General features: G+C 33.4%; 1 protein-coding gene and 1 long non-coding RNA gene across 2 annotated transcripts; one reads left to right on the top strand and one right to left on the bottom strand.

Moving 5' to 3' along the window:
* The first annotated feature begins 2,661 nt into the window (after nt 1-2,661).
* On the top strand, nt 2,662-7,265 carry LOC111994530 (vacuolar cation/proton exchanger 1). The gene is given in 13 exon segments (XM_065777311.1): nt 2,662-3,069; nt 3,260-3,327; nt 3,426-3,454; nt 3,572-3,768; nt 3,861-4,073; nt 4,821-4,917; nt 4,920-4,933; nt 5,021-5,036; nt 5,039-5,136; nt 5,243-5,296; nt 6,297-6,413; nt 6,522-6,612; nt 6,728-7,265. Coding segments are annotated over 13 exon segments (1,350 nt in total). The 5' UTR covers nt 2,662-2,769; the 3' UTR covers nt 6,784-7,265.
* Nucleotides 7,266-8,338: 1,073 nt separating this feature from the next.
* On the bottom strand, nt 8,339-8,999 carry LOC136069122 (uncharacterized). Its single transcript, XR_010630394.1, has 2 exons — nt 8,729-8,999; nt 8,339-8,603 (listed from the first exon to the last, which is right to left on the bottom strand). It is a non-coding gene; the product is annotated as an uncharacterized LOC136069122 (long non-coding RNA).
* Between the last annotated feature and the right edge of the window lie 18,597 nt (nt 9,000-27,596).

The following is a 27,596-nucleotide window of genomic DNA, read 5'->3' as shown; positions in this document are numbered from 1 at the left end:
CAATACCCTCATAAGCCGAGGTACGCATAATTAACCCCTCTCTAGCACTCTAGAGTTGAAAGAAGTTCTAACTTGACCTTCGGAGGGTATTTGGCCGGCACCACACCGGTGCTCTCTGTGAGGTCTTTTCCTTTTTGTTGTGCAGGTGTTGTTTTGAGCGTACAAGCGTCGTGCAACTCACTGGTGAGATTTTCGGCATCATCAATCATGATATTTGCGTCTTCATGCATGACATGTGTAGGGAGCAATATAGAAGTTTAAGAATCATATTGCGAAAGTAGTGTGCTTGTGAGATAAGAGTTAGATAAAATTTAAATGTAAAATAGTGAAAATATTTCACAAATATCATGACTAAAATTGAGCGAAAAGTAATTGATAAAAATATTAAGATTCAAGCCTATAAAGTAAGGCTGTTTTTTAAAACAAAAAATTATGGTATATGATCACAATGATTTAAAATATATAACAAAATTAATTTATAATTTTCAAATTTTTGATAGTAGTAATAAAGTTTCACCTAGGCTCTTTTGTTGGCTGGGATAAAAAGAATTTTAAGAGCGCACAATAAAGGGAAAAAAAATATTTTCCATGTGGCATAAGAAGTAAAAATAAAAAACAAAAAAAAAAAAAAAAATAAAGAGAAAAGGAGAAAACATTTATTGGATGCAACCATAACATGTGAGATATAATTTGTAATATATAGTATGTGATTTTGGTACCGACAATAACATTTTTTAATAAAAAATTTACACTGATTAGCCTATAATTAAGAAAAACATTTGTCTTAGAATTTTGTGAAAATGATAGCAATATCCTAAATAATATTTTATAATTTATTACAATAAAATGTACGAAATGTTATTTAATACTTTTGGAATAATGCTCAATTCTCTCACATTTATTGTGGGGAGCCGCCATTCATATGAGAGAAGAAAGCATTGCATCCAGACTATTGAATGACTAAAAGATAAGTTTAAATTCATTATCTTATTTAATTTTAAAAATAATTAGTTGCATAAAAATATAATTGTATTTAAATAAAAGTAAGGTTAAAAAAAATGGTCTTAATAAGTTATACATTTTTTTTTTTTGAGAAACAACAAGTTAAACATAATAACAAATATTTTAACTCCAAATTTTGGATTAACTATTGATTCTCAACAAACTAATTAAGATCAGTTATATGTATTATTTTCTGCCACTCAAACTCCAAAATCATGTTCTCTATTATTTTTTAATTAACATGTCATTTTTACTATTTTACTAGTGTTAGTTTAGGTCTTGCTCTACATATTTTTGTTCTCTTAACTTGAATCAAATTACTCATTCTTATCTTAAAAAAAAAAAAGAAAAAAAGAAATTTTTTTTTTTTAACTTGTGCATTAATTGCTCTCTTTTTACGTATAAATCATTTCAAATGATTCTCGCTCATTCTTTTATGATAAAAATCATAGATATTTTTAAATAAACTTATTTGTATCCTTTTTTTTTTTTAATATTTTAATTTATCCATCTTAACATTCCTATTTCAACTACGCTTATTTTAATAACTTGTTACTTCATACCAACCTGACATTAAGTGTTCATTTGGAAAATCTTATTTAACTTTTTGTTGAAAATACTATAGATAAAAAGTAAAGTTAAATAAAAATAAGTAGGTGGCTCATGTAAAACTCGTAGATAATGATAAAAATAAGCATAAGTTAAATATAATAAGGTTCTATTTGGATATAGCTTATTTTGCTGAAAACTGAAAATACTGTAGCAAAATAATTTCTAAATATATGAATAGTGCCGTAAGACCCATTTTTAATGAAAAAGTTGTTGAAAAAGAGGTTTGTGGGTCTCATGAACAGTGCACGGGACCCACTGAACAGTGCCATTCCAGTGCAAATTTTGGTTGTCAACGAGGTGGTGGGTCCCATGTATAGTGCACGAGACCCACTGGCAGGTCTGTGTTCACGTGCTTCTCAATTGAAAAAAAAAAAAAAAAAAGGCGTGAAACCATTGAAACGCCAGAAACGCAAACATGGGTAGAAATAATTTCTACCCAAACGCACACTAAGTAGATGATTCACATATGACCCGCAAATAGTAGAAAAATAAACAATAAACTTGCTTTTAAGTGTATCCTAAAGGGTACTAAATACTAAAAATGACTATTTGTAAACTGACTTAAAAGATAAACCAAACTTATAAACTTCAACAATCAACATGTTGCATTTTGGATAAGGTTGGGCTATACAGAGAATTTTTTATTTTTATTTTTTATGGGTTTTGATTGTTTTACGTTTAAGTACATGTTCACACTCTTTCATATTTTGCATAAAATGTGAATATTCAGTATAAACATGTGGATTTTGTGTCGGAGAGTGTGAAAGTGGAACTAATAATAAAAAGTTATTTATTTAATTTTTTTTTTTTTAATCGCTCTTGTCTATGGGCCTTATAACACAACGTATAACTACTATTCTTTTGCCACCTTTCGACAGCGCAGCAGCAACACCTATGCGTAAGTTTGAGGTTTAAGTACGTGGAGAGACTCATGCAAGACGAGGACAAGGACATGCGAAAATTCCTGGAAGCTGCGTACACTAATTACACACTCTGCCTCGACTCTTTAAATCTGCAATAAGCTTGTCCTGTATAAGATCCAGTAGTGTAATACCTCAAAGAGAGAGAGAGAGAGAGAGTACTTTCAGGGGTTCTTTCCAAGTCATTGTTTTTGTTTGCTAAGGTATCTTTATCACAATTAGAGCTTGACATACAATGGATTCACATCATGATACCATGGGCATGGATTCATATCATGAGGCCATGAACAACGTGGAGAATGGGGACTCTAAGAGCTTAATGAACAAGGGCCTCTCCAAGGGTCGGACACCACAAAATGTGTCATCCTCAATTTTGCGCAAGAAATCGGATCCAGTGCTTGTATCCAAAGTTCGGTTCAAAATGATTAGACAATTCTTGGCCAATTTGCAAGAGGTTATTCTTGGCACCAAGCTTGCTGTGCTCTTCCCAGCTATTCCACTAGCAATCGTTGCAGACTTTTATAACTTTGGAAGAGTAAGTGTCAATATTTCTGGATCTTTTAGTGGATAAATGCATGCTTTTAAGATAAACGTGACTCATATATAACTTATAGTATCTGTGTATTTTGTTTACACACAAAATCGAGATCTTAAGATACATACATTGTGATATGCTATTTACTTGACACTTTTTTTTTTATCGATATTCTATTTATGACACGTAGCCTTGGATTTTTGCTTTGAGCTTACTTGGACTCGCACCGCTTGCTGAACGAGTCAGCTTCCTGACTGAGTAAGTTGGCATTTTAATTATGTGATTAAAAACATTTGGAACAAATAAAAGACAATTATGTAACATTGTTATACATTTTTTTTCTATGTAACAATCAGGCAAATTGCATACTTCACGGGTCCGACAGGTATTATTTGAATCCAATTCCTAGAACTCATTCATTATTCGTCATCTGGTATTTCAAAAATAAAAATTCCACATTCATCAAAGGAATTGAAATATTGAGTGTTGGATCGACGTGTAGTTGGAGGGCTTCTGAATGCAACATGTGGTAATGCAACGGAGCTGATAATTGCATTATTTGCTCTTCGCCAAAACAAAATACATGTTGTGAAGTACTCTCTTCTGGGTTCCATCCTTTCAAACCTTCTTCTTGTACTTGGGACCTCTCTCCTATGTGGAGGCTTGGCCAACATTAAAAAGGAACAAAGATATGACAGAGTAAGACATCAAATCCAATTTAGCCTCTTTAATTTAGAAATTAGGAAGGTGGGTTTTATGTGATTTTTATTCTATTTTATTTGGTTTAACAGAAACAGGCGGATGTGAACTCGCTCCTTCTGTTGCTGGGATTGCTATGCCACTTGCTACCATTGATGTTCAGATATGCCTCAGGAATTGAAACTTCCACAGCTGTGTATACCCTCCAGTTGTCAAGAGCAAGCAGCATTGTGATGCTTATAGCATATGTTGCATATATCTTCTTCCAGTTAAAAACCCACCGGGAATTGTTTGATTCACAAGAGGTGATTATAAAAACAAACAAGGTTATACCGGTGAACAATGTTTTAGGTTGCAAAAGACCCAATTAATTTGATGGCACCGCGCGCGCGAGAGAGAGAGAGAGATTCGGGTAATAGAGTAGAGATTTCTAACTATTTAAAAAAAAAGAAGAAGAAAGTTTTAAGTTCATTGTCTAAATTCCTTCTGCTTATATTGCATGCATGGGAAGCTTAATTGCAGTTGCGCTTTAATAGCGGAGTGGACCAGAAATGAAAATAAGGCTTTATACCAAGTACTTAATTGTAAATTACCGGGAGGTAGAGTGAAGAAAGATTCCAACTCAAAACCATCTATTTTGATATTCTAATAAATTACCAATTATTTTGAAGTTTTAAATTGTTAGAATATTGAATTTAATCATTTTACTATTATTTTAACTGATGAAAAAAAAAAAAGATTATTCGCTTTTCCTTTTTATTTTTCCACCCCACAAATACTATTCAATTTTCTATATTACGTTTGTGAAAAATTTCTAATATTTTCAGAAATTTCTTTTACTCATATTCTACCCTTTTTTTTTTTTTTTTTTTCACATCTATACTAAATGACAGGAGAACAATAGTGAAAAATTACCAACAGTAGGTAAAATACACATGCCTTGATTTTGGCGTTGGGAAAATGTAATTGGGTTGTTAGACCATTTCTTTTATCTTCAGAGAGTCGGTATAAAACCCAATGACTAAAACTTATTTTGGTGCAATTATTTCCAGGATGACGAGGAAGACGAAAAGGCAGTGATAGGATTTTGGGGTGCATTTACTTGGCTAGTTGGCATGACAATTATCATAGCTGTGCTATCTGAGTATGTTGTGGAACAATAGAGGTATCAATGCAAACCTTTTTGGTGTAAAACCTTAATTGCGTTCTATGGCATAGTGCATACTCTTACATAAAAGTCTCTCTCAATTAGGCTGCATCAGATTCTTGGGAATTTCTGTTAGCTTCATCAGCATAATTTTGCTACCAATAGTTGGAAATGCAGCAGAACATGCTGGATCAATCATATTTGCGTTCAAGAACAAGTTGGTATGACATATGATTTATTTATTTTGTGTATAAATTAAATTCTGGGTATTATGTATACCTTGAATGAATGTAGATTTAACTCTATAGAATTCTGCGTATCATGCAGGATATCTCTCTGGGTGTAGCTTTGGGGTCTGCATCTCAAATTTCCATGTTTGTGGTAAGATTAAATTAGCTCAAAAGTCAAAACATTTAAGTAGCATTTTTTTTTTGTTGAGAAATAAACACAAATACACACAAGCGAAATGGAAATTTACGTTGCATTTGGTTGGTGAAATTTTAAGTTAAAAAAAAAGAAGAAATATAATTGTGTTCATGTTTGCTTTTATTAAGAATTAGATAAGATTGCTAAGAATATAAATTCCTGTATTTTGAGATGAGAAATTCAATAGTAGAATTTATAAGAATTATTTATCTTTCCCAATATATTCTTAGGTTTCTAACAATAATGATACATACCCACGACTTTTATGAATTTCTAAATATAACTCTCATATAGAAAATATTTTCCTTAAAAGAAGTCTATTGAATTAAAATTCTTTTTTTATGGAAATGATATCTATTGTTTTGGATACACGCAACATCACACTACTCACATATTATTGGTATAATACTATATACATCCAAAACATTAGGTCCATCAAATTAGAAACCCTTTATATGGAGACAATATTTAGTATTTTGAATGCACACAATTTTACACCCATAAAGGCCTCATAGAAGTGGAAGCCATTTGTTATCATTGATTAGTGATGCATGCAACGTTACAATCTTAATATGTGGGCCTCACAGAGGTAGGACCGATATGGTATGAGTATTATACTACATGCATTTGAAATATTATGTATTATTATTATTTTTCCTTTCAATGAACATATTATGGAAGAGTTTACCCATTGACTTCTTAAGAAGGGTAATAGTGGTATTAGTGAAATTTCCCATGATCATGACGTTGAATCAACATTCCACGTGGTTATGTTACATGTATTAATCATCCTTTAAAACCTCAAATTATGCCAAATTAAACCTTGAAAATCCAAAAAAAAAAAAAAACCTCAAATTATGCCAAATTAAACCTTGAAAAAAAAAAAAAAAAAAAAAAAAAAACCTTCACCTAATTAATTAACAAGGAATATCTAATATTAATCTATGAATTTCAGGTTCCTCTGAGTGTTGTTGTTGCTTGGACAATGGGCATTGACATGGATCTTGATTTTAGTCTCCTGGAAACTGGTTGTCTTGCATTCACAATAATTGTCACGGCCTTCACTTTACAGGTTCTTAATTTATACTAGATTCTATCGATGTCTTTTGTTATGTTAGATATTGCTGATGATCGGTTTTCAATGATTAATTACAAAAACTCATCATTTGTCATTATTCAGGATGGAACTTCACATTACATGAAGGGAATTGTTCTTTTCCTATGCTACATTGTTATTGGTGCTTGTTTTTTTGTTCACAAAATCCCAGTGAGTAAGTGCCTAGCCAAAAAGCTTTTCTTACTTACCATGCATGTAGCCAAACAATATAATATATATGTGATTATTTTTAATTCATTCTTCAATAATGTCTACAATTTTCATGACAGGTGAAACAACCGTCAACTTCGGAGTTGAACAATCCTCTGGAGTTTTGAATGCCTGAGCTGACTACATTGTTTGGGATTTACATCCCAAACTAAAGATTGGTGCATCCGTAAATCTATTTCTTACTTTATTCATCTGTTTGTGAAGTGCTGGAAAAACTCATTCCCATTTCATTTGTGACCAATAGAGAGATCAAGTGCTAGAGGTTTCGAGTTGCGGGCGTGTCTAAGAAAGTGGGGACTACTTAAAACTTAGAGAAAGAATGAATTTTCGTGTTGAAGATGTTTGTATATAGTTCTATCTCTATGTCTCTGCAATAAGGTTTTATTTCAAATTTAGTTCATAAATTTGTGGCGAATGCCAAGTCATTTCTCTCCCCTTTCTTTTTTTGAGACTACTAGTATTTAATAAATTAATTTAAGCTGATATGTTACCAAACCAGAGGAAATGGCATTACATCTTTGATGTACAATAAGAAAATCTGGAGAGTATCAGATTTCAATCTTATCTTCTAATAAAATTCCCCAAGTGTTTATCTTACTTTATTTATATATACACCTTTCTTGGTGAAACCTGTAGCTTTTGTTTACCATGCAATGAGCCAATGATACAAAGATGATATATATATATATATATATAGAGAGAGAGAGAGAGAGAGAGAGAGAGAGAGAGAGAGTGAGAGATGGCAGCGTTGATGATATACTTGCGACGTGATGCGATTATGTCATTTTGCGTGTAGTTTTGATGCGGTTTTTATAATTTGTGCAGTTTGCATGATTTGGTGAACACTCCAGTTATAACTGTGTCCACAATTATTCCAACCCCACAGATTCATAATTCATAAAAATACACTTTCAGATACATGTTCCATTAGGATAAATCATTAATTAGGTAATGACATGGAAAATGACGAATATATAGTCTTAAAATCTTTTAAAAATAGAGTAAAATTAAACATGATCAAGCGAGCATAGTCAATGGTTGAAAGCCATGTCGAAGACTTGCTTGCCGTATCTCCTCAATGTTAAACATCATGTCCCCACACTCGTGCACATTCCACCCTTTTAAGGTTTTTTTTTTTTTTAATCCCTTTTAAAGTTTTTTTTTTATAACACTCTATGTTTCACTTGCCGCATATCCATTTATTTAATTAAATTCTATTTTTTTTGCATTTCTTATTTTAGTTGCTTAAAATAAATATTAAAAAAAATAAATAAATAAATAAAACACAACAAATTCCCACTGCCACCTGTCACCACTACCAACTTTTGTCGATGACACTAATAAGAGATCTTTGTCATCATCAACGCTGCCATCTCTCACTNAATTGTCTTTAGTTGAACTTCCTTATAATTTTTTTTTAAGTGAAAAATACTTTGAAATCATCATCGATTTTTGTTTTTATCACTATGGTTCATACCGCACAAAATAACAGTAAAAAACGTACAAAGAAACCTATGAAGTATGAGTTCTAACACAATATATATATATATATATATATATATATATAAATAGCTAACTTCATAAATAATCAATTAGAATGTTTGTTTTTCTTTAGTTATAAAACAAAATACATTCATAACTTTACCAAACCAAAATCTGAAACACCCAAAGACTCAAAGCGAATCACAACATTCACAAAATTTATAACGTCCGACTTTAAAATCAAAACTGTAAGCTACCATCACTGAATAAAAACTTAAACTCCCTTCCTTGGTCATAACCTACTCATACAGACTAGATACAAATAGTATTTCAATATTAGAGTTATGTAGGAGGTGTCGTTAGAAGGTTGAAGGCAAATGACATCATTTTTTTTTTTTTCTGAGTGTATTTGAGATTGGACAGTGGCAGCACCACATTCAGGAACACCTTGACCTGAAAAAAAGAATTTGTATAATAATTTAAATTTTTTTTATTTGTTTACCCTTAAAAAAAATTAGGAACACCCTCAAGCATAATCAGGAACACGCTCAAATTAAAAAAAAAAATAAAAAATTTACCCGTATAGCCATTGTTGAAGCTTCTCAACCACAGTGAGATGCTAGCAGACCATGAGCTTGCATCTCCATTTCTTCTTCTTCTTCTTCTTCTTTCTCTCTCTTTCATTCATTTTTTTTTTTTTTTTTTTGCCGTTTCTGCATATTTGCTCTTTTTGAAGTCTCTACTAATCTTTGCTTGTTTGGCTATGATGAAGACGAACTTTTTATTTTTTCTATCATGGTCTTCCACAAGTCAGGAAATTTTTGGCTGTCAAAGTATAAAGTGTCAACACTTTCTTCTTTTACTTGTACCAGATGATTGGCTGTCAACCATTTACTTGGGCCTTGTATTAGTATTTATTATTTAATTATTATTTTTTTGAGGGGGATTTAATTAATTTTTTAATGGGCAAGTCTGCCACTCTTCTGGATTTTACGATTTTTTTTTTTTTTTGAAATTTAATAAATAGTTAACCATATAATGGACTTGGGCTGCTGGGCATAACTTGAGATTAATTTAAATATAGTCTAGCACAAAAATGTTATATAAGTATGTGGGTGTGTGTATATATATATATATATTTCATCTCTTCTCTAAATTAAAACAATTTCCATGATGTTATCAACTCCTTGATTAAGAAACTTGATATTTAATTTATGTTTGCTTATAATTTAGTATTTCTTATTTTTCTTATGAAAGTTATGATATAAAAAATACACTTGAAAGATAAATCTCAATATTTATTTTGACTATTTTAGTCCATTTTTCTACTTTTACTAATTAATGTATTTATTTATCTTTAAAAAATCTTAAATTAATTATGACGTCATCACGATTCATTAGTTTATTTGCTTGCGAAGTTAGTTTTGACCCTTCCTGTCGCTATTGCAATGACAGAAAAACGTTTTTAGCAATAAAATATATAAAGAATGAACTGCGCAATCGAATGAGAGATTAGTGGATAAATGATTGTTTGGTTGTATATATTGAATGGAATGTAGATTGTAGTATTGATAATAAGACTATCATGCAATGATTTCAAAATATGAAACAAATAGTAGTCTTAAAACATTGAATAAAAAATGTAATAAAAAGTAGTCTTGAAACATTAAACCGAATGAAATAAAGAGTCTCTATTTTTAAATTTGTTCTTATCTCTGATGTGGTTTAAGAATATTTCAATTCTATTCATAAAATGCACCACATGACAGAACCTCATGATCTCCCGCATAAGGTCTCTGCTTTTATATATATACTAGTCACAACCCTGTGCGATGAGTAAGAATATCTAATTATTTTGTAATGAAATATAATATATAATTTATTTTCTAAAATATTCATAAAATTATATAATTATGACTAATCATTTGTAACAAAGCGTTTTCCTTATAAGAGAATTTTATTTTAGATGTATTGAACTATTAATTAAGAAATTTTCTTCATATAATCATTTACCAAACCAATAAAGGGTTTGGTAAACAAAGGGCAAGGATCTTTTTTTTTTTTTTTTTTTTTTTTCAAATCAAACAATGTTATACTACTTTATTAATATTTTTTAAGTAATGCTTTTGTGTTATCTATAAATGAAAAATTATGTATATTTTTTTCTTTCTTTCAATATTAAAATTTTCATCAACTCATATTATGAGTCAATTTGCTAGTGATAGAATATAGTGTGGATTAAGTTTTTCCAATCATGATAGTTAGAAAAGAATGAGAAAAATATTTTTCCCACTGTTCAAAATTTCAACTTGTAGCCTTCTATTTTAATGTTATCCTTAATCCCAAATCAGTCTATCTCTCTTGAAGTATACAAAGTATGATCATGATCTCTCTTTTTGAATACAATGTTTATCTCAATACATCCATAAAAATATACCGAATCAAAACATATCCATATGAAGATACTTTACAAACAAACAAAATGCCATATCAATCGTCACTTAACAATGATTAATTTGACAAATTATAAAAACAATTTATTGTTGATAATCTATTAAGATTATTTTCTCTGTAGAAACGGCAATTTTTTCCACCCAAAAAGATTATCAAATAAACAATTATTAGTAAAATCTCATAATTAAGTTTCTATATAATAATAATAATAATAATAATAAAACAATTACAAAAGCGAAAATATGTCACTCATCCAATTATTTTCATTTGACTAAACTTTGCTTTTATCTAAATAAGTGACACTATAGAATACTTCTAATAAAACTATTGAGAGCACGTTCTCTTCAAAAACTACAATTTTGCTTACCCAAAAGGATAAAAGTGAAAAAAAAAAAAAAAAAAACAAACAAACAAACTTAATAAAGTCTCATAGTTTAACATCTAAATGGATCACTAAAAAAATCAAATTCTAACTTGAAAAGAAAAACTAATTATTAACCTAAATCAATTAAAACCAATAGGATAAAGAAATAAAAAGTGATCTGGAATTGGAATAACAAAATACCTAATAAATATGCATAAAAGTTTATACAAATTTGCCAAAAAGAGAAACAAATGTGATGTGACAATTAAATCAAAAATCCATTAACAGAAAAAAAAAAAAAAAAAAAAAAAAAAAGTAGTTGAAACAATCAAAAAATTCACCAAAAAAAAACAAAATTGGAGAGAGAGAGAGAGAGTATTGACCTTTTTGCCATGAACAACTTGGAAGGAATATAGGAGAGAGGCGGAAATGAATTAAAAAGAAATTTATAAGAAAATTAAGATGGAAGAGTTAGGATAAAAGTATATGAAAGGTTGAAAAAAGTGAAACGGATAGAATGTAAAAGCAAATTTATATATAAAGGAAAAAATAAAATTAAATTTTAATAATGAATGTGTTTTTAGTCAATTTCTCTCTTTGTTTAATCATGTTCTCTTTATATGATACTTACAAATGATTTTCTTAATTTCATTGAGATAATGAATTAGGTATATGTGATTAAGGCCTCCATATTTGGTTGTAAGAATAGAGTGGATGAGGAAGTGTTTGAAAAGTTGCTTAAATTTATGTAATTTTAGGATATAAAAGTATTTTATGCTTTAAATTCTTTTTATAGATTTCAAAACCATTTAATCAATTTAAAAAATAAAATTTACTTTTAACAATAAATATTATAATATGTTATATAGTCTTATAGTGTTATATAAGTTTTTTTAAAATAAAATATGAATTAAAAAAAATCAAGTTTCAAAGTATTTAACAATATTGTAGACAAACATAAATATTATACAATAAAATAAGTATTATATGTAAGTCTTAATATATATATATATATATATAATTTCAAATGAAATTGTAAAGTAGTCTGTGCATCATGTGGGACATCATCTAGTTACTATCAATTGCCAAAAATGTTGATCTGTAACATATTCCCTCTCATCTTCAAAATCGTGGGTTGGATAGGTTGATAAAAGAACTTGTGGCTACTTTAGGTCGGTGTTGATTCCAGTGATCTTTATGTGACTTTTTATGTTTCTGCGCTCTCCATAATAGACTTTGCATAATAACTGAGAAGATACTTAAGAATATGCTAATCTAGAGAGAGCAGCCATTTTTTCCTCTGCAACATCTATCTTCCAAAGCATATTTGCAATTTGGATTTCTTGATTCTCCCAACATGTGAATTACGACCTCTTGCAGTTTAGATTCTTGGATTACTTACACTTGGAATCTTAGAATGAACTTGTTGTTGTTGTTGTAGTAGTAATTATTGTTGAACCCTAGATGTCTTGGATATACTTGAGATGCCAACCAATTAATTAAGCTATAAAACTCTTGACACTAAAAATGTAGAAGTGATTAATGGCGTAGCATGTAATAAGAGAATTAACTAACATAAATAATAATGTCTTGAACCTTGTTTTCCCATGTCATACTACCATAAACCAAAGAAAGAATAATGCCTCTCCTTTTGCAGCTTTCTATAAAGGACTTTCATTCTAAAGTTGTTGAGAAGCTAGTACGTACTGGTGGTGCTAGAATAATATAATTAATGTGACCCAAATTTTTAAAAGAACAAAAATTTATCTTGCACGTCTAATCTAAGAATCTAAGAGGAAATCCATCCTCTTAACGTTTATAGCATAATAAACAAAAGTTTAAAATACCATTAACGTCCTACGGAATTAAAAGAATACATGTGAACTTCCCTCATATTTTTTGAAATCAAACTTTAGTCCAAGTCAAAGGATTCGGTTAACAGGAAATATAATTTGAAAATATGAACACTACCTTTACCATTTTAAAACAACAATTAGGATTATGTTTCATGTTAATGAATACATTGAAATATAACATGTGCTTAGGATAGAGAATATAAGTTTGAGCTTTTGCAGTAGAAAAAAGAGTGCACTTCGGACTCCCAATTACAAAACTAATGGTATTTCAAAAAAAGAAAAATTCTTATTTTAAGAAGATTATTAACTGTTTTCATATATTTCATACTAGGAAGAATCCTGCAACATGCGAAATCAGCTGGAGGGTTATTTACAATCTAGTAAAATTTTCTAGCGAAACCAAGGAAAACATTATTAAGTCAAATTTATTGAGCTTCAAGCCTCCGGTGCTTAAGAGAAATCGAACTATGTAAGTTGGAGTTATTTAAAAATTAGAGTACGATTACAAAAAGCAATAAGATTTCTAAGCGCGTCCTTCACAATATAGTTACATAACCTAATGAAAACGAAAGAATCAATTAAAGTGCAAAGAAAAAAAAAATATGGGAACATTTCAGGCAGGCGACATTATGCAGGTAGTTTCCTAACATTCCAAAACAAAAAATTTAAAGTTTTCTCAAAAGCAAGAGATAGATTCGATCCCTAAGGCATTTTGAAACGTTCATTAGTGTATTTTCTCTTATGTTCCATCGATCATGCTACCGCGTGAAAATAATTTCGGGGAAGTTGCATCAAAGCATAAAGCCACTTGAGGGAATCACTTACTTCATAAGTTCTTTTAGAAATCTGAGTTACATTCCTCTATTTCATTATCACTGGTTTAAGCTTATTGAAAGCTCGAAAATATGTTGAAAACACAAGAGCCGTTTAGACCCTCAAATTAAAGTTACGACTTGTTTGATTTTACACTAATTTAATACTAAATGTGGAATAGTGTAAAAGCGAGCGGATAACCAAACAAGCTACTTTTATCTATAAACAAAGTAACACAACAGTAAAATGGAATGTAAAAGAGTAGGGAAGAAATATGCAAATACAAGATAACACGCCGATGTGTTATCGAAGAAGAAATTGAAGAACTCGGCGAAAAACCTCTTCGCTACCCTCCGAGCAGTAATTGATCCACTAGACAATCAGTTGGGATACATGAGTTAGCAAGAGACCCTCCAAGCCTAATCTACTCGATGTACTTAAGCCTTCTAAACTTCTACTCCAACAAAGCTTCTCAGAACCGTGTCTTGTCTAGCATTCCCGATCTCGCAATACGTCTGATTGCATCCACCAAACCTCACCGACTTCTTTTGGCAAATCCCCAAAACTTTCCAAACTCCAAAACACTCCCTACACTCTGAATAGGTGTGGGTTGTGTTTGAGTACAAATCTCTTCTCAAAGTATGACAATAGGAGAGGGATGGAGAAGAGATTACAATGATTTGTCACTAAGGATAAGTAGCTCTCTCTCAAAAAGATGGGTGTGTATGTTGTAGAAAACATATCTAGAGTTTTTCTCTTTGAATGACCTCCTTTACATTTGTTGGTAATGAAGATATATATAGTATGGGTGAAAGGTAAGAAAAACACTCTTAAAAATCCTCCAGGCAGAATGTTGCGCAACTACCTCGAGGGAAGGCCTTGCCTACGAGATACTCGTGAAAATGACAGTCTGGCACGACTCTTTAGCTCTCAGTCATGTGCTTCTCACATGGCTCTTTCGTGGGTTAGCTTCTCGCGAGCTTCTCGCGGAATCCACTGATTCTTCACTTTAGCTTGAGTCTTTACCAACTTGATATTAAACTCAATACAATAAAATCACACAAAATACAGATAATAAAATTAAAGCAAATTACAACACTTTTTGTCATGGAATAAAGCTAACATAAAATATAGTTGTAAATCACAACTTTACACTAATTTTAATTGGCAAGAGGATGTGTAACTAATTTTTTTTTTTTTTTTGAAAAACAAACTAACTGCTAAACACACATTCTTTAATTACAATCTTTCACCAAGTTCAAAGTACCACTATAAAAGAGACTAACTCTTGTATAACTGATATATTAAATATAGTGCAAACTACATTGGTTAGCTAATTTGTACGTCTTGCACTCTTGAAATATAAGTTGTTGGATCTGAATAGATAATCACTAGGTTAGCGTGCATATAATATTTTTGAGTGCACTACTTGTTGTAGAGTTTGGGGCTTTCATTTGTAGTTTAAACTATAAGTACTTTGTTTAGCCATAATTAATTAAAAAAGGAATATGATCATATGGTGCTCCTAGAAGTTGCAAGGGAAAGAATAAAGTACGTACTTTTATGTCAAGGTATAGGGTAAGCATTCCGATTTAGATCTATTACTCTTCACAAAAGCTCATAGCAGTGAGATGCCTGCGTCATTCATGCATGTTATGCTACTGCAGTTTCCTCCTGCTTTCTGTTCACCTTCGGAAAATCTTCTCAATAAAAGTTATTCATCTCTGGTTTCACGTTGAAAGGCAGAAATTCCTCTATTTTATGTCATATCTGAAGACAGGTTATTATAATATACTTTCCCAAGATAGGTTAAATGTATTATCATGCATTCCTACGTGCTAGAACTCAGGGATGGAGTTTAAGGGCTGATGGCCCCTGGGCTTTCAAAAAAAAAAAAAAAAAAAAAAAAAAAAAAAAAAAAAACACCCTTCTACTTTAGAATTTGGCCCAATAAGTTGAAGTTGCCCCCTCCCCCCTAATAACATCATTAGCCCCTCCTAAAAAAAAAAGAGAGAAAAAAAAAATTTCGTAATAAGTAATCCTAAACATTTACCAAAAATTTACTAAGGTCGTCATCAGATTCATTTAGTTAAATTTATTAAGGTCATCACTTTGGATTTTTTATTTTCTTGTATTCTTTTTTACTTAGCAACCATAATTAATCTTAGTAAAAATAAATATATTAAAATGTATTAAGAAACAATCATTTTTTGTGTTTTCGTTTGCTCATAGTTTGTTATACTAAATTGATGTTATTTTGAATTTTCATGAATTTATTTTTTGTTCATACTTCGGGCCCCTAATCGAAATCTTGGTTTTGACCCTGTTAGGACTAGTTAATCAAAAAATTTAACATGCATTGATGTCCCGCCAAATAATTGATTTGCCCACATTAATTAAACCCTCAGCCAATCGAACAAATTAAAGGCACTACTAGAGCACCACCAAAGTGGAGCTTACCGATAGCAGACATACTCAGCAGCTGCTCAGCTCATAGCAGCAACTATTTCCTGCTCAGAACGGTAACTCTTGCTCATCTTCTATCAGATTAGCATTAGTTTAGTTCATTTTCAGATTAGTTGCAGATAAGTTGGGTTGTTATAATTAGTTATTAATTTAGTTCGTTCTATCAAAGATTTGTGAATGAAAAATCTTATTAACTTAGCAAAGAAGAATACAATCTCTGTTTGTATACACAAAGATAAGATCAAAACTGAAACTAACAGCTATAAGAGCATTTGTATCCGAGAATTTCATCCTATCCTATTTTACCATCTCAAAAACCTACTTTATCATTTATATCATACAATTTTACAACACACCCAACATCCCAACTTTTATTTTCCTATTCTACACATTAAAATAATATATCCACCTAATAAAATAATATATCCTAAAACCCAAATAAAAACAAAAACTCAAAACCCAAATCACCTCTGCAACCACCTGCTACCACCACCACCATGAAGAACCTACCCAAACTGATTTTTATTAGTTGAAAACCAAAGTTATCTTCAAGCACAAAAAAAAATCAAAATTATGGCAACCTACAAAATCAAAATCAAACCAAACCACAGAAATCCCTGACTCCAGCAACCATGGCAACCCCCAACTCCACCACCATGAACCCATAAAAAAAATCCATCCCAAAATCAAATCAAACCAATAGCAAAATGTTATACCCAATCACTGTCATTCTCTTTCATGGGTAAAGCTGACGGGTTTGTTAATAATATCACTTTTTGCCTCATGGTGTTCAAGTATCAATACTGCAAAATTACCCTTATCAGTTGCCCCCTACTCCATGATTTCGTCAGCTTTCGCTGACGGGTTATGGAGTTTGAATTGCGGCTTTTGCCACTATTATTTATTATTTTTACGGCTTTTGCCACTATTATTTATTATTTTTATTGAAAAAGGGAGAGCATTTATGGGTGAATCCTTGAGTAGCCCTTATTAACTGCCTGGACACGCGTCATAAATGGATTGGGTCCAGTTCTGGACGAGGGTGTTGCTTCGTCTTCCGTGCAATTTTCATTCTATATATATATCTCAGTTTCTCCCTCATTTTCTCCCATTTCATCGTTGATTCTTCATAGATAGAGCTTGTTACTTCAAGAACTCTACTCCTGTCGCTTTATTGCCATGTCAACATTCCCTTGTTGAGACTGTCATCCTTCCAAAAGCCATCTACTTAGTGAGTCATCTTCTCCTTTCTTCAGTCTTTCATTTTGTTTGTTTTAATTGTTTGTGTATTTTTTAGAGAGGCTGTCAACTTAGGTACTTAGAATGCCTCTGTCGCTTGTAGGTAAAAATGTCTAGAGAAGCGATTAGTGAGCAGTTGTCAGTCCGCGAATGAGTGAGCTATGACGAGGTCTTCCAAACAAGTCAAGAGCTTGAGGAGGGCCATTCCTAGTCGTTGGAGAGAGAAACGTCAGCCCATTCTCCTGTCAAGGACGTGGAAAGTTATGTAGGAGAAGGAGATGAGGATGAGGAGATAGATGAGGGAGAAGTTGAAATTAAGGGAGAGGTTAAAGGTAATGAGGAAGAAGAGGATGAGGGAGAAGAGAAGGATGGGGACAAAGATTATGTCGTCGAGAGAACTCTGGAAGTTGGAAGTTCAAGAAGTCCCAGAGATGGTTTTACTCGTCCATTCATTCTCCCTAGACTGTGGACTGTCAATGATTTTCTACCAAAGATGACGAACAATATTTTAAAGAATTTGAGGGATTGCTACCAGATCTCTGACTATATCCCAATTCGTTGGGAAATGTGAGAAGTGCTACTTAAGGAAGACTGCAGATGTCGGCATGTACGATGCGGCATTCGCAGCAAGATTAAGGTTGCCACTAACTGCTTTACACCATCAGCTGGCTAATTTTTTTGGTTTAACCGTCAGCCAAATCACTCTGAATGCTTGTAGGATTTTTATAGGAGCCGAGATTTTGTAGGGCCGTCTAAGTGGTGGGAACCGTCAGCTTACGTTGGACGAGTTCTTTTGGTGCTATAAACCCCAACATATAGTCTCGTCCCAAGGAATATATCATTTTGCTGCATAGAAAAAAAGCGTTAAAGCTGGTGTCAAATATGCCTGATTCTAATAGGAATTGGAAGGGCATATAACTTTTTTGTCAAAGGGACGGATTGGGTGTGCCATCCTGATGAGTGGGAGACAATGGCCCATGGTTTTGACAATACTTGGGGTATTGTCAAGGATTCAGGTTAATCTCGTCTGTCATTTTTTTTTTCAAGCTTCTAACGTCGTTTATTTTTCTTATCTTCAGCTAGTGTTCGTCCTCATATTTCAAATGAGCAAGAAGCCTTTATCCATTAGGTAACAGAGATCCTGTTGTGGGAGTGAAAGTGTTGAGACCTCATTACACTCTATACTTGATACTTTACACCTTTACTGCGGAGGTTCGGAACCGATGCCGATAGCCCATAAGCTAAACGCCTATTCTCGTCGGCGTAAGTATTTCTTAATTTCTCCTGTTGTTTTTGTACTCGTATACTTCTTGTAACACCCATCATCTTTGTCTTTACAGAAATGGAAGCAGCTAGGCAGAAGGTGAAGGCAGCTGCCGCTCGTAAGAAAGAAGAAGAGAGGAAGGCTAAGTTAAAAGAGGGGGCGTCCTCGTCAGTCCCTAAGGCCATTGTAAAGGGGGTGGCTAAGAGGAAAGATGACAGGAAGGACAACCGTCCTCTTAAAAAACCCGTTGTCACCCCTGGGGACACGCATCCCAAGAAGAAGTCACCTTCTAAGCCTAGCCATGGAGCAGGCAAAGGACTAATGACATCGACTGGTCCCATTGCTGAGGGATCCTGTCGCCTTCTCACGCACAAGGAATACGCTGTGGAAATCATAGAGTCAATCATAAATCCGACGGATGTGGATCTTTATGCTGAGCAAGGGACGGAGGAGCTGAGGGCATTGGCTTTCTTCGACCTTTCCCAGGTGAGCTTATTTGCTTGGTTAATTTCCTCTTGTCACCTTTTACTTATTGATTGATAGTTGTGTTTCTTTCAAGCCCTGGTGCGTGTAAAGGAGCTTCAAGACCAGTGCGTTGCCAAGGAAGGGGTCATTGGCCGTTTAAGGAAGCATAACACAAATTTCAAGGATGAGCAAGAATAATATAAAGACGCCCTTCGCACCCTAAATAATTAGGTGAACGAGCTAAATGAGAAGTTGGAAGAGGAGAGCCATTAGAAGGTGAAGGTGTATGAGGCCAAGGCATTAGTTGAGAAAGAGTTGTCAGCTCTTTTGGGGTAGGTGGAGATGGCTAGAACTGACGCCGTGGAGGAATTCAAGGCGTTGTAATTGTTTATTGATTCCTGCGCTGATTACTACAGTAATGGGTTCGAGGATTGCCTTAAACAGGTCAATTCTGCCTACCCAACTTTGGATTTCTCCAAGATTACCATGGACGAGCCTTTGCCGACTATGCCTACCGACGACACTGCCCTTGGAGAGAGTGACGATTTTTCTGAGTCTTTGCCTGACCCTAAGGATGGCGTTATCCTCGCACAGCCTGCAACCGCCGCTCCCATCACTTCTCTGATCCCGTCTACTATTCTCGAGATCGTTGAAGGTTCTGTTCAAGATGCCCAGGACCCCCTTAGGGGATGCTAAAACCCTTCAGCTCCCATCGCTCAAGATCCCTTAGCTTAGCTTGTTTTTTGTATGTTTAGTCTATTTTTCAAACAATATTAAGAGCCCATTGTTTTTGGGCTTTTATTTGTAAAAGACTTCCTTTTATTTATGGCATCTTATATCCATCGCTCTTAGCATATGCGTGTATGTTCATCCCTTGCCCTTATGAATCCGTCTACTTTTTAACTTTGTGATTTTGATGTTTATTTATAGGCAAATAAACTTAATATTGGACTAGTCCACTTTGTGGGATAATTATTTGTTCCTTTGCAGATTTTTTATGTGTGATAAGCTTGTCTATTTGTAGACTCTTATCCTAATGATACAAACTCGTCTACTTTTGGGCTTAACCATGGATCCGTCCATTTGTGGGCTAAATCATGAATATGTCCACTTGTGGACTTGTTGCCTTAACTTGGCCCTGCAGGATGAACTCGTCAACTTTATTGATTATGTTGTGAACCCGTCCACTTTATAGTTTTGCAAACAAACTCATCCACTTTATGGACTTAACAATGAACTCATCCACCTTGTGGTTTTATTATTAAACTCGTCTACTTGGACAAGCTAATGAACTCGTCCATTTTATAGACTTAACAATGAACACCCACTTTGTGGGCTTATTATTAAACTCGTCTACTTTATGGACAAGCAAATGGATTTGTCCGCTTTTACGGACTTAATAATGATTCATCCTCCTGGAATGAACTCATCAGCTTTATCTACTTGCTAACATTTGTAGAAAAATATACTAGTTGTTTCTAAATAAACTCCTCTTATTATGATAAACCATGCATTTGTAAAAAAGTTGTTCTCTAAAAGAAAAGACTTGCCCTTTGGGCTTAAAAAGTATTGTAGCAAAAATTAAGGTAAACTGAGGAGTGTAGCAAAAATTAACTAAAGTAAACTAGAGAATGAAGAGTGTTGCTCCCCATGCTATCATCTCTACTGGTAGTACTTCCATAGGTGCTCGGTGTTCCAAGGATGGTGCAACTTTTGCCCATCTATCATCTCTAGATGGTAAGTATCTTTCCTTTGCCATGACATGATTCTGTAAGGTCCTTCCTAGTTAGGTCCGAGCTTTCCTTAGGCAGGGTATCTAGCAGCACCCATCACCTTCCTCAAGACGAGGTCTCCAATCTTTAAGTCTCTGTGTTTGACCCAAGAGTTGTAGTGCTTGGCCATGAGGTCCTGGTATCGTGCGAGTCTCTGTTTTGCTGATGATGCCAAAAATCATCAGTAAGCCGCACTACACTTACGTGCTCGAAACAAGACTTGGGAGACAACAACAAAAAAGAAAACCCTAGGAGAGTACCGGTGTGGTACCAACCAAAAACCCTCCGAAGGTTAAGTCAAAGAGCTTTTTCACAACTCTAGAGTGCTAGAGCTGGGGGAAATTATGCGTGCATGGGGACCAAGGCAAGCCACGTTAGACCCATCAGAGGTGTACCCCCTTCAGCTTCTTCCCTTTGGCTTCTAGCTTCGTCGCTCAAGGTGCCGTCGTCAGTTTCGAGGTGAAGGTGTAGACTTTATGCTGTTGTTCTCTTTCATGGGTAAAGCTGACGGGTTTGTTAATATCGTCACATGTTGCCTAACTGTGTTCAAGTATCAATATTGCAAGATTACCCTTATCAGCAACCAATGCAACCAGACTTGAGAGACCCACAAACTCATCAAACCCACACCGGACTTGAGAGACCCACAACCCACACCGGACTTGAGAGAGCCAAGACCCATGACCCATGTCGGACTTGATGCACCCACGAACTGTGACGGAGCCATGATCCATGGAGAAGACAAGAAGCTTTGCATTCGCAGTGATGGCGAGAGAGAGAAAGAGATGCAATGAGAGAGCTCAAATTGTGTGCGAAGAGAGGTTCAGTGGGAGACAAACTTGAGAGAGTGGAGAGTCAGGGAGACAATTGAGAGAATAAAATAATGTTTTTGGTTTTACAATTGAGCTACAGTGTGATTCTACATTTAGAATCGCATTGTAGCACAATTGCAAAATTTTTTGCAATAGTTAGATTTTACAAGTTCTAGTGGAGTGGGGATTTTGGGCATTAATGCTAAAATATGCTTACATTTGGCATTTGGGATGCAAATGCTTTAATGGCCTAAACAACTAACTAACTAACATTTAATCACAGCACGTGCTAGTCATGCGATTCATTAAACTGTACAAATAAGAACTAAGCTAAGCTACAAGTTGTTTTTGCAGAGTAACAAGAATCTGTCTGTCTTTTAGCTCTGTTTCTTCTTTTTCTTCAGCTTTTCATCCTTCTCTTCCTCAACTAACATAGCCTTTCTTGCTTGTCATTCTGATAAGTTCAAAAGTTAGTTAAGTGGATTTTTCACATGTGCACATTAACCTCAATATTAGGGTTATATATAGCTTTTCAATAAAGAATTTTACAAAATAATGTGATTTACAATTTGTAAATCGAAGATTTTTTCGGTTTAATATTTGCCAATTTTTTTTTGGTGATTCCAGCCTTTTGGTCATTACTTATATTGTTAGGGCTTATATTTTTCTTTTTTTTTTTATATAATTTTTTCTATTTTATTTATGATTTTGTTTGTTCTATTCATCAAATCTTTCATTTTTATTTTCTATCAATGAATAAGTTGTCCAATCCATAGATCGAATTTTAATATATAGACGATCGATTTGTGACTTATTTGATTATGAATTATTGAATTTTTTTTTTTTTTTCTTTTTGAGATTTTTGATAATCAAGACAATTATATTAAGGTTCTATACGCAAATGAATGTAAGGTGAAATAAATGCAAAGCAAGTAGGATATGATTTTTCTCTCAACTTGATAAGATCCTAGTCTTGTGTTTCATTTTGTGCAGAACCTTTTCTCTTCTTCATTTCATTGCTGCAAGATTGTCCCCAAGCTTTTCTTTCATGGTATCGTAGCTATACCCATACAGCCATACTGAATTCTGATAAGGGCATCAAATTCTTCATCCTCTACCGCTTACACTTGCTCAAATGCATCGATGACTCTCTCACAACAGGCACCAATTCTACTGCTTTCGAATACTATATTCTAAAAGGTGAAATCCCTTCAACTTTTCCCGGAGATGCTCTAGGTCCTTTCCTTTAAATGAAAATCATACGAGTAGAATGAGATTGAACTAATTCAAAAAGGCCTAATGGTAACTGCGGTAATAAATAGTAGATTATAGGACCATTTATATATATCTTAGAGATTGAACTGGGCAGAGGAAGTGACATTCACTGTAAGAGAGGCAACGAGTCATCGACCAACAAGGTGTCGGTAGGTTCAGCTTGCAATGAAACATTTTCGGAAATCAACGATGCCAAGACCGCTCAACAACTTTGAAGGCCTTAGGCAAAAAATTTAAGTGGGATCTTTTTTATATTTAAATATTAATTAAATAATTTTTATTGAATTTTTATTTTTATTTAAAATCTATTAGACATTTATAATGAGAAAATATTTATAGATAAATAAAACACAATTTATAATTAAAAAAAGAATAATTTAACAAAAAATAAAATTTAAAAGTATAAAANTATTTATGATTTTGTTTGTTCTATTCACCAAATCTTTCATTTTTATTTTCTATCAATGAATAAGTTGTCCAATCCATAGATCGAATTTTAATATATAGACGATCGATTTGTGACTTATTTGATTATGAATTATTGAATTTTTTTTTTTTTTTCTTTTTGAGATTTTTGATAATCAAGACAATTATATTAAGGTTCTATACGCAAATGAATGTAAGGTGAAATAAATGCAAAGCAAGTAGGATATGATTTTTCTCTCAACTTGATAAGATCCTAGTCTTGTGTTTCATTTTGTGCAGAACCTTTTCTCTTCTTCATTTCATTGCTGCAAGATTGTCCCCAAGCTTTTCTTTCATGGTATCGTAGCTATACCCATACAGCCATACTGAATTCTGATAAGGGCATCAAATTCTTCATCCTCTACCGCTTACACTTGCTCAAATGCATCGATGACTCTCTCACAACAGGCACCAATTCTACTGCTTTCGAATACTATATTCTAAAAGGTGAAATCCCTTCAACTTTTCCCGGAGATGCTCAGTCCTTTCCTTTAAATGAAAATCATACGAGTAGAATGAGATTGAACTAATTCAAAAAGGCCTAATGGTAACTGCGGTAATAAATAGTAGATTATAGGACCATTTATATATATCTTAGGAGATTGAACTGGGCAGAGGAAGTGACATTCACTGTAAGAGAGGCCAACGAGTCATCGACCAACAAGGTGTCGGTAGGTTCAGCTTGCAATGAAACATATTTCCGGAAATCAACGATGCCAAGACCGCTCAACAACTTTGAAGGCCTTAGGCAAAAAATTTAAGTGGGATCTTTTTTTATATTTAAATATTAATTAAATAATTTTTATTGAATTTTTATTTTTATTTAAAATCTATTAGACATTTATAATGAGAAAATATTTATAGATAAATAAAACACAATTTATAATTAAAAAAGAATAATTTACAAAAATAAAATTTAAAGTATAAAATAATAGAACCTGTTTATTTCAATTTTTCTAAAACCGTGACTACTTTAGACTTTAAAGTCTAAACTACACAAATAAATTAATTTATTACATAGTTCAATATATAAATTATTAGTATCAGTATAATACAAATGAATTTTTTTTTTTTTTGAAAGTAATACAAATGAGTTGATATAATATACATCAAATTATTAATTGGTGTGATAACTTATAATAGTTGATTAAGTAAATTTGCATTAAAAAGGGTGAAAGATATAATGGGTGTGGTGCATATACATTGAGTGTGAGAGTGTGTGGTTGGGTTAGTACGTGGCTGTGTGGCGTGTGGGGGCAGCTATGAAGTGTGAACAGTGCACTATGGGCTTATGGCTAATGGCTTGTCAAAATCAACATGTGTTCATGTGCAAGTGTGCACTGTGCAGAGTGCAATGTTGTGGATAGTGGGCTGTGCAAGATAGCAAGACTAGTGTGTTATCCTAAGAGCATTAACAATGGACCTGTTATATGCCAAATGTAAAGTACATTTGGCATACAGGCCCAAAAATTGATCCACAACCGGAATGCTATATGGGAAAAGCCAAATTTTTTTTGAGATTTAGCTACAGTACCATCTCAAATGTAAGATTGTACTGTAACTGAATGGTATAAAAAAAAATTAATGCTTTCTCCACGTTTTACCTGGCAATTTCTCTCTCCTCTCTCATTTTTTTCTCTTTCTTTTCTCTCTCTTCCTTCTCTCTTTCTCATCCCCTCTCTCTCTCTCTCCATTGTCAAGCTTCTCTCAGTTGAGTCTGTGCCAGATCGGAGCTCACGCCGAATCACCAAGCCAGATTAGAGCTCACACCGGATCGGATTTCTAGACTGGCGTGGTGGCAAGGCTGGTGGCACGACTGAGATGGGCGTGGTGGTTGGAGGTCAGCACGAAGGAGATCAGCGTGGAGACCAATGTGGAGATCGGCATAGAGACCGGCATTTGGTGGGTTTAGTAGTGTTGACATGGTGGCCGGTTTTTGGGTTCGGTGGTCGGCGTGGAGATCGGCATAGAGACTGGCGTTTGGTGGGTTTGGTGGTGTTGACATGGTGGTTGGTTTCAGGGTTTGGTGGCCGACGTTTGGTTGGTTGGGTTGCTATGGGTTTGCTGGGTTTGTAGTGGGTACTTGGTGGGTTTTATTTTGTTTATTTATATTTTTTTTTTTTTGGGTTTTTGGTTTCTTTGGGATTTCTTTGGGCCGAGGGTAGTGGTGGCGATTGTTTGTTTAGTTGTGGCCGATGCTAGAGGTTGAGGGAGAAAGAGAAGAAAAGGAAGAGAAATAAAATAGTAAAAAAAGGAATAAAAAAGAATATTTAAATAAAATGGGAAAAAAATAGAGTTTTAGGATGTTGGGTGTATTGTAAAATGGTATGGTATAATTGATAAAGTAGTTTTTTGGGATGGTAAAATAAGATGAGATAGCAAAACCGGTTGTGGATGCTAGAGGTTATCAATCAAGCAGATTAAAAAAATATAATTTAAAATATTTAAATTGAGTAAAACGCAAACTTTTCAATGTTAAATATCATAAAGATAGAAAGGGAGAGAAGCATTACCTTTGCTATGCTCACACCATCCCTCTTCAATCTTGAATCTACTATGAATGTTAGTGAACAAAGAATGATTTCAAGCTATTACAAAGAATAACTGAGCTTATAGAAAAAGATCAAGAATCAAGATGAAGAAAAGAAAGGTAAGAATATAGATGGAAAGGCAGAGAAATAGAGAGATGAGAGATTTTTTCTTTTGTTTCAGAAATTTATAATCTCTATTTTAGCATATTTCAAGACAATTACGTTGTATTATTAATGAATTTGTCTGGTATCAATTTTGATTTTAGCATATTTCAAGAATGAGTTAATGAATTTTTCTCCTAAAATTTAATTTTGTTAGCTGAAGTTTGACTATTTTTGTTTTTTCCTTTTTGAATCTTCTGCATTTTAGTATGTAATGGGACTTCTTTAATGCATTTTATTGACCAATAAAAGTGTTTAATTTTTTTCGTAATTAAATTATATAGATAAATATATATATATATATATATACACAACTGGGGGCCTTCTTTTATTTAGGTGCCTTAGGCGGTTGCATAAATTGTATCTATTGTTCAACCGGCCTTGAATGATGCCTCACTGTCAGGCCACTCACCATTCCTGCTCAAAAAGAGAAAAAAAAAAATCAAAAGAAAGAAATGGATTCCTAAGGTTTGCATTTAGATTTTTGGATTTTTATTTGGATTTTAAAATAATGGATTTCAAATCTATAAATTTTAAAATTCCTTATGTTTTATACCTATGATGATTTTGAAATTATAAAATTTAGAATCAATTGAATATGTCTTAAGGTTTCTAGAAGTTATTTCAAATCCAATGATTTCAAGATTTAAAATTTTTGGTGTATTTGGCAAGTTCAAATCAGTGAACTTTTTAAAACTATCCAAACAAAGGTATTTGGATTTTAATTACCCAAATTCAAATTCACATGTCCAAATCCTGCACCATAAGAGTATTTTCCATCTGAGATGCAAATGCAAAATGCATCCTCAAATACCCCCAAAATACACAAAATCACCCCACATTCGGAATGTAAAATGCAAAAGAATTTGCCGCTCACTACCGGTAGCACAATATGATCTAAAATACACAAACTATAGTAGCTCTATCCATTATTCCTCTTCTTCTTTTTTTTTTTTTTTTTTCTCTCTCTCTCTCTCCCCAATTCAAATCGGCGGTGACTTTGGGTCATGGTGGAGGAGCACAAGGATGGCCGTGTGGGTTGTGATGGGTTGAGATTGGAAATGGTTCTTGGTTTTGATTTGTGTTGGTGTTGGGTTACGATGGTCATCATGGCTGAGGTGGGGTTGTCAAAGGTGTTTGGCTGGAAGTCGTGGATTTGTAAAATCTGCAGGTAAAATGGGATGGATTCTAGTGGTTTTACTGTTGGTTTATGGGATGGATTCTAGTGGTTTTTACTGTGGTTTGTAAAATCGGTGGTGGCTTTATACCATGAGTTTTTGAAATCGGTCTTCACATGCTCTGATGAGAAACTGCACAACACAAAAGCTGAAGACCTTAAGAGGAGTATCTCTCTCTGTTAGAAGAAAAGAGGGCCCAAAAACATATTCACGGATCCCAAGAAAATCAGATTGGAAATCTGACTTTTTAAATCTCGACAGATAGCAGGTGTCGAGGTAGCTGTCGAGAGGTGTCGAGCTTTATAAATTTTGCACTTCAACTTGCTTTCT

The sequence above is a fragment of the Quercus suber genome, unplaced genomic scaffold, assembly GCF_002906115.3.
Source record: "Quercus suber isolate HL8 unplaced genomic scaffold, Cork oak 2.0 scaffold_153, whole genome shotgun sequence".
Classification (NCBI taxonomy): Eukaryota; Viridiplantae; Streptophyta; class Magnoliopsida; order Fagales; family Fagaceae; genus Quercus; species Quercus suber.
The sequence above is the reverse complement of the archived record's forward strand: the minus strand, read 5'-3'. Positions and strand labels throughout refer to the sequence as shown.